General features: G+C 36.4%; 1 protein-coding gene across 1 annotated transcript; it reads right to left on the bottom strand.

Moving 5' to 3' along the window:
* Positions 1–1883: 1883 nt before the first annotated feature.
* On the bottom strand, positions 1884–2807 carry LOC104673133 (olfactory receptor 4K15-like). The gene has a single exon (XM_010377083.2). It carries the CDS (start codon positions 2805–2807, stop codon positions 1884–1886), a length of 924 nt encoding a protein of 307 aa, XP_010375385.2.
* Positions 2808–14732: the final 11925 nt, after the last annotated feature.

Below are 14732 nucleotides of genomic sequence, written 5' to 3'. Positions count from 1 at the left end.
GTTTCTCCTTGGCTTTCTTCTCATCAGTACAAATTTCTTTATTTTTGAAACAATACATCCTTCTTCTTCTCCACACTCTTCTTCTCCACACTCCACACTATCCTATCTTATTTCTTATGGTAAAGTAAAACTACAATTATAAAAATCATTTCTTAACTGAGATAATAATGTTTCAAAGGATTGCAACCCTTTCTTCGGTGTGTTTAAGGAAAAAAAATTCAAGGGAATCTGTATTTACAGTAACAATTAAGACTTGAAAACTTATTTTTTCCTTGTAAATATGTTTAAGTTCCTTATAAGTGCTGGATATTAGACCTTTGTTGGATGCACAGTTTGTGAAAATTTTCTCCCCTTCTGTAGGTTGTCTGTTTACTCTGTTGATAGTTTCTTTTGCTGTGCAGAAGCTCTTTAGTTTAATTAGATCCCATTTGTCAATTTTTGCTTTAGTTGCAATTGGTTTTGGTGTCTTCGTCATGAAACCTTTCTCCGTGCCTATGTCCTGAATGGTATTGCCTAGGACACGAACATGTCTTTTCAAAAGAAGACATACATATGGCCAACAATCATATGAAAACAAGGTAGACATCACTGATCATTAGAAAAATGCAAATCAAAACCAGAATCAAACACAACCTCACACCAGTCAGAATGGCTATTATTAAAAGGTCAAAAAACAATAGATGCTGGCAAGGTTGTGGAGTAAAAGGAACACTTGTATACTGTTGGTGGGAATGTAAATTAGTTCATCGTAATTGTGAAAGACAGTGTGATGATTTTTCAAAAACATAAAGACAATCCCATTACCAGGTATATACCCAAAGGAATATAAATTATTCTATTATAAATATGTAGGCGTGCGCATGTTCATTGAAGCACCATTCACAATAGCAAAGACATGGAATCAACCTAAATGCCCATCTATGATAGATAGGATTAAAAAAATGTGGTACATTTACACCATGGAATCCTTTGCAGTCATAAAAAAGAATGAGATCACGTCCTTTTCAGGAACATAGATGGAGCTGGAGGCTATTATCCTTAGAAAACTAATGTATGTACAGAAAACCAAATACTACAAGTTCTCACTAACAAGTGGGAAGTAAATGATGAGAACACATAGACACATAGAGGTGAACGACAGACACTGGGGCCTACTGAAGGGTGGAGGATAGGAGGAGATAGAGAAACAGGAAAATAGCTAATGGATACTAGGTTAAATACCCAGGTGATAAAATAATCTATACAACAAACCCCATGACACAAGTTTACCTATGGAACAAACCTACACAGGTACCCTTGAACTTAAAATAAAAGTTAAAAGAAAAGACATGAAAACTTAAATTAAAGGGATTATGTCATGAAGGGGCAATAAGACTATGGTTTGATTCATTTATCATTTTGTTTTCTAAGTAGATGACACCACTCAGATATCATTAGCATCCTCTCTAGCTAAGTTAGAATTAGGATGAATATATCATGTATTTTTTAAAGTAGGAATAATGATAACTAGCTCAAAGTGGTTTTGTAATTAATGCATAATCTAGGTAAAAAGCTTTGTACAGTATTGAAAACATAGGTACTGTTTAATAAATTATGGCAATTATTTTTATAATTTTATTGCTATCATCTGATAATTTTATAACATATATAAAGAAATATTGAAGCAGAATTATTATTTTGTCCAGCTGGTAAGAATCTAAATGTTAGGTTCATAGACATATTTTTATAATGGAAAAACCAAACATCTGGACTACTAATAACTTTCAGATATGAATAAATAATATCCAAACTTCAGTTTACAGTTCAAAATGCGTTCAAACTGGGGTGCACACAGTGAATTTTCTGATTACATATCTAAAAATTTCTGATTACATATCTAAAATTCAGTGCAAATGCTGATTTAACAGTCTCTTTATGGCATTCTTAATCTCTTTATTTCTCAGTGTGTAGATGGCTGGATTCAGGAGAGGTGTGATTACTGTGTAAAACAGTGCAAGAAACTTGTCCACCCAAGTAATACTGAGTGGCCACAGATAGATAAAGATGCAGGGTCCAAAAAACAGCACCACCACTGTGATGTGGGAAGCACAGGTAGAAAGTGCCTTGGATGCCCCATCTTTAGAGTGAAGGCGCAGACTTAATAAGATATAGGTATAGGAAATCAGCAAGAGAATGAAGCAACTTGTTGCCAAAGTCCCACTGTCGGCATTTATCACTGTTCCCAAAGTATGAGTATCCATGCAGGCTAGTTTGATCACCAAAGGTATATCACAGAAAAAGCTATCTACTACTCTGGGTCCACAGAAGGGCAGATCCAAAATCATTGCCACTTGTCTCATGGCATGCACAAAGCCAATGATCCATGATATCAAAACTAGCCAGATGCACTTTTTTCTGTCCATGGTGCTGGAGTAATGGAGTGGCTTGCAGATGGCCACATAACGGTCATAGGCCATTGTCACGAGAAGCACCATCTCACCCCCTCCAAAGAAATGCACACAGAGGATCTGACTCATGCAGCACGCAAAGGAAATGGTCTTATTTTCCTTTAAAAAGTCCGTGGTTAATTTAGGGGTGGTTACTGAGGAAAGGCAACAGTCAACAAATGAGAGGTTGGCTAAGAGAAAGTACATGGGGGAATGGAGACGGAGATCAGTGATGATGAGCAGCACAACAAAGAGGTTCCCCACAACAGTCATCAGGTAGAGTACAGAAAATGGCAGAAAGAGGAGTGTCTGCAACTCCCTTGACTCACAAAGTCCCTGAAACATAAACTCAGACATGGCAGACTGGTTTGCTTCTTCCATTTAGTGCAGTATGTTCTAATGGACCTAAAGAAAAAGAGATGAACTAAGCACTTCTAGAATAGAAAGAGCTTAAAAAGACATTAATGTCAGGTACTAGTGAACAGATCAATATGTCTCATGTACAAAACTGAAATCTTAGCATTGTACTAAAGTCAAAATTGAAAACAAATGTTTCTTGAATTTAGATGTGTGCACAGCCTTGTGACTAAGAAGGGGAACTAACTAGGTGTAGAAGGGTAGGTCAAAAACTTTACACATTAGAAGTACAGCTCTTATAGGTATCAAAAATGAATTATCTGACTAAAAATATCAGTAGTAAATGTTCTTAATAAAGAATTTCTTTAAGCTTGAGTATATCTCTCCTTCAGGGAATCGGAGAGACTTGTCTTCAGTGCGTAGCTCTAAAATAAAGCTACTTGGAGGTTCTTTATTTTACTAGGGTGAAACCAGGGCAATAAACTAAAGCTACATTTATGGTAAAAACACACACAGCTCTCAGAAATAAATTTATTGCTAAGTGCATATGTATGTGCACACTGAATTGAACCAGTCTGTTACAAACCATAGGAAAAACTGTCTAACAGATAACTTGAGAAATGATATTTATGTTCCAAAAAACACCACAGGTGTTGGCTATACATTTATAGCATTATATACTTCCTTGCATTTTGAATTTCCCTATGAGAAGTTATTTCTGCAAAATTATATATGAGTAATGCCACTTATTGCCATGCATTGACTGGCACTTGACTCTCACTGATAAGAGAGATTAATTTTTTAAGATTAGCTTAAATGAGGGATATGTGAAAGCTACTTTTAGTCTTGACTGTCCTTCATGACAGAAAATATAAAATATAAGTTCATGTGTATTTAAAGTATCTATCTATGATTTAAATTGACATCTGTGGAGATATTCACATTTTTCACAAGGCAGAAATCAAAGTCCTTTTTTCCAATTAATTCCTCTATCCCTCCCTTCTTTCCTCTCTCTTTTCTTGGACCCTCTCTCCTTTCCTTCTTTTATCCTTTCTTCCTTTCTTCTTTTCTCCCTTTCTTTCTTCCTTTGTCATGTTTTGTCTCCTCCTCTCTACTTTTTCCTTTACCTTTTTCAGACTGTAAACTGGATAATTAAAATTGACTGATAAGCACATATTATGTACCACATGATATGTACACACATATTATGTCTATGTTAAGCCCTTCATAAACATTATATTTCAATACTCATAGCTTTTATTGTAATTTTCCAGATGTGAAAACTTGATTTCTCCAAGTCAGGAAGCTAGAATGTAGCAAATCTCCAATACAGGTTGAGGTCTCTTTGACTCTAAAGCATCCAATATAACTTTCCTACTGGAAATGGCTTTCTGATAGCATTCCTAATTTTGAGAAGATTAAGACAATTAATCAGATTTGTGAAATAAGACATTTTGCTTTGTGAAGAGGTAATCCAGACAAATAAATGTGCATGGTCAATAAAAATAGGAAACAAGTTTATGTTTTTATTTAAACCATTTCAATGTCATTGTTTGTCTTCAAATTGGACTGTACTTCACCCTGTTCATGTGAGTGACTGAGTTTTTCTGTATTTGTTATTTTTGTCAAATGAGAGAACAGCTAAAATCTCCCCCAAATTAAAAAATGTCAGGGCAATTTGAATAGCCTGTACAAACCATTCTTCCCAAACCTGGGCGTTTGGGAATTTCTGAGACTGTAAAAAGACTCTGCTTTTAGTGTTTGAAACTCTGTTGGAAGACTCCCAGGTATTAGTTGGGAGAAAAAAAAGCCTATAATATTTTCAGTAAGCACATCAACTAAATAACAGAATACTAAGATCCATATGGCGGTACGGAAAAATGCTATAGAAAACAGAAAAAATAGTTTTAAATTAGTGGATGAGATGAAGTAAAAGTTCAAAAATCGGGTAGCTTGTGATATACTTACCCTCCAAGAATCACCTCTGAAACAAGATCCTTCTTCACTGATAAGGCTTAATCAAGATTCTATCCTAAGTTTGAAATGAAGTCCAACTTATTTTCTGCAGTGACCAGTGTTGGTGACAGTGTATCCATCTCAGTGTGGCATATATACACTGTAAAGAGTAGTCTCTAGGTTGGAAACTTTCCAACTCTGTGTTTTAGACAGAGCCAAGTGTTTGGGAAGACTTTTGCTTTCCTCAGGGATCCTTAGCTTCCAACTTTCCCTGAATTGAAGACATTGTGTAATACTGAACCCTTTTCGATGCTAGGTTCAAGTTAGAACAGTTAAATACAACTAAAAATTTAAGATTAGAAAGTTTAATCTAAAGATAAAAGTGTTGGCCATGAATTGAAGACATTGGATCCCTTGTACATTGATGGTGGCACTGTAGAGTGGTACAGGAACTAGAGAAAACAGCATGGAATTTCCTCAGAAAACTAAATATAGAACTACTCTTTGACATAGTAATCCTACCACTGGATATATAGCCAAAGGAGATGAAATCAATATGTGAAAGACATATCTACACTCCCATGTTCATTACAGAATTATTCACAATAGCTAAGATATGAAAACTACCCAAGTGTCCATGGACAGATGAATCAATTAGAAATGTAGTATATACATATAATGAGGTATTTTTCTACCTTAAGAAGAAAGGAAATGCTGTCATTTGCAACAACATGGATGAACCTTACGGCCATTATACGGTGTGAAATGAGCCAGTCATAGTAAGACAAATACTGCATGATTCTGCCTATATGAGATATCTAAAATAGTAAAACTCATAGAAGCAGAGAATACAATAGTGGTTTCCGGGGGTTGGGGAAGTGGGAGAATAGGGAATTATCTGATGGGTATAAAGACTCAGTTGAATAAGGTCCAGAGATATGCTGTATGACAAAGTGCCTATAGTTAACCACATGGTATTGCACACTTCAAAATCTGTTCAGAGGGTAGTTCTCATGTTAAGTGTTCCTACGAAACCAAGAAACAAAACTCAAAAGAATAAAAATAAACACCCCAAACACAAGAAACCACACACAAGCAAAGACAGACACAAGGAAACTTTGGAGGCACTGGATACATCTATTGTTTTGATTGTGGTGATGATATTATAGGTGTTTGCATATGTCCAAACTCATCAAAGTTTAAATATATGCAGCTTTTGTACATCGATTAAAACTGAATAAATCTGTTAAAGAAAATGGTTCTATTATTCTGTTCATTAGAAGGATATAAACCTCTTCTGTTTGACCTGAATCTACCATGTCATAAAATTGAAATAAGATAGTAAATTCCAGTGCCAACAGAAGTTAGATGAGTTATGTGGATGGGAAGGTGACAGCTAGCTCAACATTGGCACTTCATCACTGAGCTCATGACTTAAGGGCCTACGTGAACTTCTGCTTCTTGTTTAATGATGAGACTTAAATAATTTAGGTCTCATTATTTTCCAGGTTTCTTTGAGCAGAGTTCTGAAAATTAGCAATTTGAGTATAAAACCAGATTATGAACATTTTGTAAGTGATAATTCACAACTTTATTAAAGAAATAAGATATTAATACATTCTAATTTAATGATTTAAACAATTCATTAGATATGTTTGGAGAAAATATTGAAGGCCTCTTTGTCTCTCCTCACCCTTATCCACTCTTGGATATGACAGCTACTAAGCTTGGAGTGCATTCTTCCATTACTGTTTGTATCAGTAGTGAGAAGTATACATACTAACATATATCAGTGGTGATTTTTCTTTATCCTTTTTTTGGTTGATATTTTTAATTAATTAGATCTGAAAAGCTATGCTTATTAAGTCCTCATTTGTTTCCTTTTTCCTTCCCTTGCTGTTCCTATCCACCCACCCTCCTTTACCTTATCTCTCTCTCTCCCTCCCAGTCTTTTGTTTATCCCTTTCATTTCCAGGTCTCAAATCATTTAAAAGAATTTATTTGCTCTACCAGCCATTACATGATCTGAGGTCTTGAGACCGTAATTATCCTAGTCAGAGACATAAAGATTCAATGCTTATTCACTTGCTGGGATACTCCAAAACACTTTCCAGTACTATCTCATTTAATCATGATAACATGTAGACTCATTTACAGATGAGAAAACAGGATAAAAGAGGCTAGGTGACTTGTCCATGGCACACTGCTACTAAGTGAGGGGCCTGGGGAAGAATGTTGGTTTCCACGAGAGCTGGAGGGAGTACATGATTTCTATGAATCTTAACACAATAAAACTTTTTAATACAATAAATTAATTCCTTTCATTTTGTGTTTTGTAATTTATAACTTAATATTTGCTCATTTTTATTAAGGTATAATTTACATGTAATAAAACTAAAGCCTTTCAGTATATAGTTCTGCAGTTATAGATGTTTAGGTAAACATCGTATCATCAGAGTATGCGAGTATGCAATAGTCTTATTACACCCCCAAATTTCCTAAATTTCCTGTGGTTCTTTGTAGTCAATCACCACCATATCCCTGACTTAGGCAACCAATGATCTGTTTTATATTTCTGTAAGTTTGCCTTTCCTCTTTTGAAATTTTATTTTGATTGTATATATTTAAGGTATACAATATGATGTTTGTATATGTATAGTGAAATGATTGCTATAGTCAAACAAATTAACATATCTGTCACCTTATGAAGATACCTTTTTACGGTAAGCGCACCTATAATTTTCTCTTAGGAAATTTTCAGTATGTAATACTGTATTATTAACTATAGTCCTCATGTAGTACATCTCTAGATTTATTCATCCTACTGCCCTACAAATTTGTAACCTTTGACCTACTTCTCCCTATTTCCTTCCTCTCCCTCCTTCCAATAACTACAGTTCTGCTCTCTTCCTATTTATTCAGTTTTTTTCTTTTACATTTCACATATAAGTGAGATCATACAGTAATTTTCTTTTTGTGTCTGGTTTATTTCATTTGGCATAATGTCCTCAAGTTTCATCCATGTTGTCAAAAATGACAGTATATTTTTCTTTCTTTTTTTTTTTTTTTTGAGACGGAGTCTCACTCTGTCGCCCGGGCTGGAGTGCAGTGGCCGGATCTCAGCTCACTGCAAGCTCCGCCTCCCGGGTTTACGCCATTCTCCTGCCTCAGCCTCCCGAGTAGCTGGGACTACAGGCGCCCGCCACCTCGCCCGGCTAGTTTTTTGTATTTCTTTTTTTAGTAGAGACGGGGTTTCACCGTGTTAGCCAGGATGGTCTCGATCTCCTGACCTCGTGATCCGCCCGCCTCGGCCTCCCAAAGTGCTGGGATTACAGGCTTGAGCCACCGCGCCCAACCGACAGTATATTTTTCTTTTTGAAATGAAATAGTATTCATTGGGTACTTTTGATTTGCATTTCCAGAATGATACAGTATGTTCCTTTCGAGTCTGGGTTTCCTCACTCTGCACCTGAGATTTATAAATGTTGCATGTATTAGTAGTGACTTTCTGTCTTTTAAAAAATTATGCATAATAACTATATATATTTGTGGAATACATGTGATATTGTAATACATGCATACAGTGTGTAATGATGAAATCAGGGTAATTGGGATCCATCACTTCAAACATTTATGATTTGCTTGTGCTGGGAACATTCCAACTCTTCTCTAGCTATTTGTGAATATACTATAAGTTATTGTTAACTATTGTCACCCTACTCTGCCATTGAACACTAGAATATATTCCTGTTATCTAACTGTATTTTTGTGCCCCATTAACTGATTTCTCTTCATCCTCTTCTTGCTGCTACCCCTCCCAGTCTCTATTCACTACCTCTAGGAGATGAAATTTTTAAGCCACAAATATGAGTGAGTGGTAGTATTTCATTACATTCATAAGACGTAAATATTTATTATGTACTCACCACTTTAGGATATTCGGGTTATATCAAATTTTTAGGGATTAGGAATAAAACCCTATGAGCATTCATGTACTTAATGGTACTCAAGTTTTCATTTTACCTAGTTAAATACCTAAGAACAGGCTTGCTGGGTCGAACAGTTTAGTATATATTGAATGATGTAAGTCTTCTTAAGAATTATATGCAAAAAGATGAGATAGTCAATGTCCATATGAAAATATGCTTATAAGCATATTGATCAGGGTGCTGCAGATTATACAAAAGCCCATGCTAGCTTTCTCACCCTCACTACTTTCCTTGAAATGTCACTAATATTTTATGTTGATTTACAAATGACATAGTATTAGTAACACTACACAATTGAATTAATATTAATAGCCAGAGAAAGAATACTGTGGTAATTAATTTAATGAGAATGAGGTGTTCAGTGTGGGAAAGGTAAATCTTCAGGTTCCAAGTGTTGATTTTTACCGTCAAATACTTCAAGACGGAACATTTCCTAAAGACAAAGTAAAAATATGTGGAGGTCAAAAAGAAAAATCAGAAAATCTGAATATACCTCACATGTCAGGAGCTTTCACTCACAGTGTCTGATCTAATTTTCACAATAAACCCATAAAATGAATCTTGTTGAGAAGTTGTATCTCTGTGAGTATAGTTTGCTGGGAGTCACAGAGCTGGGAAGCAGCAGGACTGGATCCACATCCAAGATCCTCTGACTCCTGTTGTGCCATTCTGATCCTGTTACATTTTAAAGGGTTAGTTTCATTTTCATGACAAATAATTTCTATAGTATTTTGGAGGCTTCCTCTATGTGGTTCATTCAGGATTTTCCTAACATAAAGGGTTAGCAAACAATACTGTTAGCAACCAAATTCCTGTTTAGAGAATGATGGATTATGATATGAGAATAGGTCTTCCTGAGTCGTAATCCTTGGGAGCTTCGGGATTGTGTGGAAGGCATCCCATTTGGTGCTTAAAGGTCCTTTGCTCTGGAGAGTCCAGAATTCCCAGGAATTTGCTGAGAAGAAACCTTCAATGTTTCCGGAAATTTTACAAAACTTCCAGAATATCCCAAACAGTTGATATTAAACCCTTCTTAAATTTGATTTGAATGTGAAGGAGTAAGATAAGTAAGGGAGACATTAAGAAATTATTATAGAGCATAAGATATATCTCAGTTTGGAATCATCATCATCTGTCATCAGATTCTTTTTTATAAGTAAAGCAGATTCCAATATCTAACTAGGGCCTGAAATATAGTCAGAACCCAGCGAAACAAACAATACAGTCTCTGAGCACTGTTAATATAGTGTAGAATGTGCGTACTGTGAAGAGTGGCTTCTGAGGTGGGCAACTGTGGAGCTCTGTGTTGTTGGTAAGCATGGCTTAGGGACAGACCACTCATGCCTTGTTTCTGGGGACTTCTTATCTGAGTTTTCCTAGATTAGGAGCATCACCTGATAGACTTTTCTCAAATCAGAAGCAAAGATACAAGGTGAATCAATTGCAACTATTCTAGTGATGGATGTATACTCGAATTTTAAAGTATCCTTTGGTTCATTTGATTTGTTTGCATAGTGGTGAAGAAAATCCTACTTAATGTTGATCAATAGCTATAGATTTTTTATTATTATACTTTAAGTTCTGGGATACATGTGCAGAATGTGCAAGTTTGTTACATAGGTATACATGTGCCATGGTGGTTTGCTGCACTTATCAACCTGTCATCTCGGTTTTAAGCCCTGTAGGCATTAGGTATTTGTCCTAATGCTCTCCTCCCCCTTGCCCCCCACCCTGTGATAGGCCTCAGTGTGTGATGTTCCCTTCCCTGTGTTCACGTGTTCTCGCTGTTCAACTCCCACTTATAAGTTAGAACATGCAGTGTTTGGTTTTCTGTTCCTGTGTTAGTTTGCTGAGAGTGATGGTTTCCAGCTTCATCCATGTCCCTGCAAAGGACATGACCTCATTCTTTTTTATGGCTGCATAGTATTCCATGGTGTATATGTGCCACATTTTCTTTATCCAGTCTATCATTAATGGGCATTTAGGTTGGTTGCAAGTCTTTGCTATTGTAAGTGGTGCTGCAATAAACATATATGTGCATGTGTCTTTATAGTAAAATGATTTATAATCCTTTGGATATATGTCCAGTAATGGGATTGCTGGATCAAATGATATTTCTGGTTCTAGATCCTTGAGGAATCACCACACTATCTTCTACAATGGTTGAACTAATTTATATTCCCACCAACAGTGTAAAAGTGTTCCTGTTTCTCCACATCCTTTCCAGCATCTATTGTTTCCTGACTTTTTAATGATTGCCATTCTAACTCATGTGAGATGCTATCTCATTGTGGTTTTGATTTGCATTTCTCTAATGATCAGTGATGATGAACTTTTTTTCACATGTTTGTTGGCTGCATAAATGTCTTCTTTTGAGAAGTGTCTGTTCATATCCTTTTCCCACTTTTCGATGGGGTTGTTTTTTTCTTGTAAATTTGTTTAAGTTCCTTGCAGATTCTTGATATTAGCCCTTTGTCAGATGGATTGCAAAAATTTTCTCCCATTCTTTAGGTTGCCTGTTCACTCTGATGATAGTTTCTTTTGTTGTGCAGAAGCTCTTTAGTTTAATTAGATCTCATTTGTCAATTCTGGCTTTTGTTGCATTGCTTTTGGTGTTTTAGTCAGGAAATCTTTGCCCATGCCTATGTCCTGAACGGTATTGCCTAGGTTTCTTCTAGGGTTTTTAATGGTTTTAGGTTTTACATTTAAGTCGTTAATCAATCTTGAATTAATTTTTGTGTAAGGTGTAAGGAAGGGGTCCAGTTTCATTTTTCTGCACATGGCTAGCCAGTTTTCCCAGCACCATTTATTAAATAGGGAATCCTTTCCCCATTGCTTGTTTTTGTCAGGTTTGTTGAAGATCAGATGGTTGTAGATGTGTGGTGTTATTTCCAAAGCCTCTGTTCTGTTCCATTGGTCTATCTATCTGTTTTGGTACCAGTACCATGCTGCTTTTGTTTACTGTAGCCTTGTAGTATAGTTTGAAGTCAGCTAGCTTGATGCCTGCAGCGTTGTTCTTTTTGCATAGGATTGTCTTTGCTATATGGGCTCTTCTTTTGTTCCATATGAAATTTAAAACAGTTTTTTTCTAATTCTGTGAAGAAAGTCAATGGTAGCTTAATGGGGATAGCATTGAATTTACAAATTACTTTGGGCAGTATGGCCATTTTCATGACACTGATTCTTCCTATTCACGAGTATGGAATGTTTTTCCATTTGTTTGTACCCTCCCTTTTTTTTTTTTTTAATTTATTTTTTTGAGACAGAGTCTCACTCTTTCACTCAGGCTGGAGCACAGTGGCATGATGTCAGTTCAGTGCAACCTATGCCTCCCAGGTTCAAGTGATTCTCCTGCCTCAGACTCTCAATTAGCTGGGACAACAGGCACATGCCACCACACCCAGATACATTTTGTATTTTTAGTAGAGATGGGTTTTTACCATGTTGGCCAGGATGGTCTCGATCTCTTGACCTCATGATCTGCCTGCCTCGGCCTCCCAAAGTGCTGGGATTACAGGTGTGAGCCACCACGCCCGGCCATCTTCTCTTATTTGTTTGAGTAGTGGTTTGTAGTTCTCCTTGAAGAGGTCCTTCACATTCCTTATAAGTTGTATTCCTAGATATTTTATTCTCTTTGTAGCAATTGTGAATGGGAGTTCACTCATGAGTTGGCTCTCTGTTTGCCTATTATTGGTGTATAGGAATGCTTGAGATTTTTGCACATTGATTTTGTATCCTGAGACTTTACTTGCTTATCAGCTTAAGGAGTTTTTGGGCTGATATGATGGGATTTTCTAAATATACAATCATGTCATCTGCAAACAGACAATTTGACTTCCTCTCTTTTTATTTGAATATGCTGTATTTCTTTCTCTTGCCTGATTGCCCTGGCCAGAACTTCCAGGACTATGTTGAATAGGAGTGGTGAGAGAGGGCATCTTTGTCTTATGCCGGTTTTCAAAGGGAATTCTTCCAGCGTTTGTCCCTTCAGTATGATATTGGCTATGAGTTTGTTATAAATAGCTCTTATTATTTTGTGATATGTTCCATCAATGCCTAGTTTATTTAGTGTTTTTAGCATGAAGGGTTGTTGAATTTTATTGAAGGCCTTTTCTGCATCTATTGAGATAATCATGTAGTTTTTGTCATTGGTTCTGTTTATGTGATGGATTACATTTGTTGATTTGCATATGTTGAACCAGCCTCACATCCCAGGGATGAAGTCGACTTGATCATGGTGGATAAGCTTTGTGATGCGCTGCTGGATTCAGTTTGCCAGTAGTTTATTGAGGATTTTTGCATCGATGTTCATCAGGGGTATTGGCCTAACATTTTCTTTTTTTGTTGTGTCTCTGCCAGGTTTTGGTATCAGGATGATGCTGGCCTCATAAAATGAGTTAGGGAGGATTCATTCTTTTTCTGTTGTTTGGAATAGTTTCAGAAGGAATGGTACCAGCTCCTCTTTGTACCTCTGGTAGAATTCGGCTGTGAATCCATCTGTCCCTGGGCATTTATTGGTTGGTAGGCTGTTAATTACTGCATCCATTTCAGAACTTGTTATTGGTCTATTTAGGGATTTGACTTCTTCCTGGTTTAGTTTTGGGAGGGTGTATATACCCAGGAATTTATCCATTTCTTCTATATTTTCTAGTTTATTTGTGTAGAGGTGTTTATAGTATTCTCTGATGGTAGTTTGTGTTTCTGTAGGATCAGCGGTGATATCCCCTTTATCATTTTTTATTGTGTCCATTTGATTCTTCTCTCTCTTCTTTTTCATTAGTTTAGCTAGTGGTCTATCTATTTTGTTAACTTTTTCTAAAAACCACCTCCTGGATTCTTTGATTTTTTAAAGGATTTTTTGTGTCTGTGTCTCCAGTTTTGCTCTGATCTTAGTTATTTCTTGTCTACTGCTAGTTTTTGAATTTGTTTGCTTTTGCTTCTCTAGTTCTTTTAATTGTGATGTTAGGGTGTTGATTTTAGCTCTTTCCCACTTTCTCCTGTGGGCATTTAGTACTATAAATTTCCCTCTAAACACTGCTTTAGCGGTGTTCCAGAGATTCTGGTATGTTGTTTCTTTGTTCTCATTGGTTTCAAATAACTTATTTATTTATGCCTTAATTTCATTATTTACCCAGTAGTTATTCAGGAGCTGGTTGTTCAGTTGCCACGTACCTGTGCAGTTTTGAGTGAATTTCTTAATCCTGAGTTCTAATTTGATTGCACTATGGTCTGAGAGACAGTTTGTTACGATTTACATTCTTTTGCATTTGTTGAGCAGTGTGTTACTTCCAATTATTTGGCTGATTTTAGAATAAGTGTGATGTGGTGCTGAGAAGAATTTATATTCTGTTGATTTGGGGTGGAGAGTTCTGTCGATGTCTATTAGGTCTGCTTGTTCCAGAGGTGGGTTCAAGTCCTGAATATCCTTGTTAATTTTCTGTCTCGTTGATTGGTCTAATATTGACAGTGGGGTGTTAAAGTCTCCCACTATTATTGTGTGTGAGTCCAAATGTCTTTCTAGGTCTCTGTGAACTTGCTTTATGAATCTGGGTATTCCTGTATTGGGTACATATATATTTAGAATAGTTAGCTCTTCTTGTTGCATTGATTCCTTTACCATTATGTAACGCCTTTCTTTGTCTTTTTTGATCTTTGTTGGTTTAAAGTCTGTTTTATCAGAATCTAGGATTGCAACCCCTACTTTTTTTGCTTTCTATTTGCTTGGTAAATATTCCTTCATCCCTTTATTTTGAGCCTATGTATGTCTTTGCATATGAGATGGGTCTCCTGAAAACAGCACACTGATGAGTGTTCACTCTTTATCCAAAAAACTCCTGCAGCTAGCTCAGTGTCTGCCCAAACAGCTGCCCAGTTTTGTGCTTGAAACCCAGTGCCCTGGTGGTTTAGGCACAAGAGGGAATCCCTGGTCTGTGGGATGCAAAAACCATGGAAAAAGTATGGTATGTGGGCTGGATAGCACAGTCCCTCAAGGCTTCCCTTGGTT

This window comes from Rhinopithecus roxellana, chromosome 5 (assembly GCF_007565055.1).
Source record: "Rhinopithecus roxellana isolate Shanxi Qingling chromosome 5, ASM756505v1, whole genome shotgun sequence".
Lineage (NCBI taxonomy): Eukaryota > Metazoa > Chordata > Mammalia > Primates > Cercopithecidae > Rhinopithecus > Rhinopithecus roxellana.
This window is presented reverse-complemented; position numbering and strand designations above follow the sequence as displayed.

Excerpts from the sequence above, each read along its gene's own strand:
- LOC104673133 (XM_010377083.2), bottom strand. The coding sequence starts at position 2,807 with ATGGAAGAAGCAAACCAGTCTGCCATGTCTGAGTTTATGTTTCAGGGA.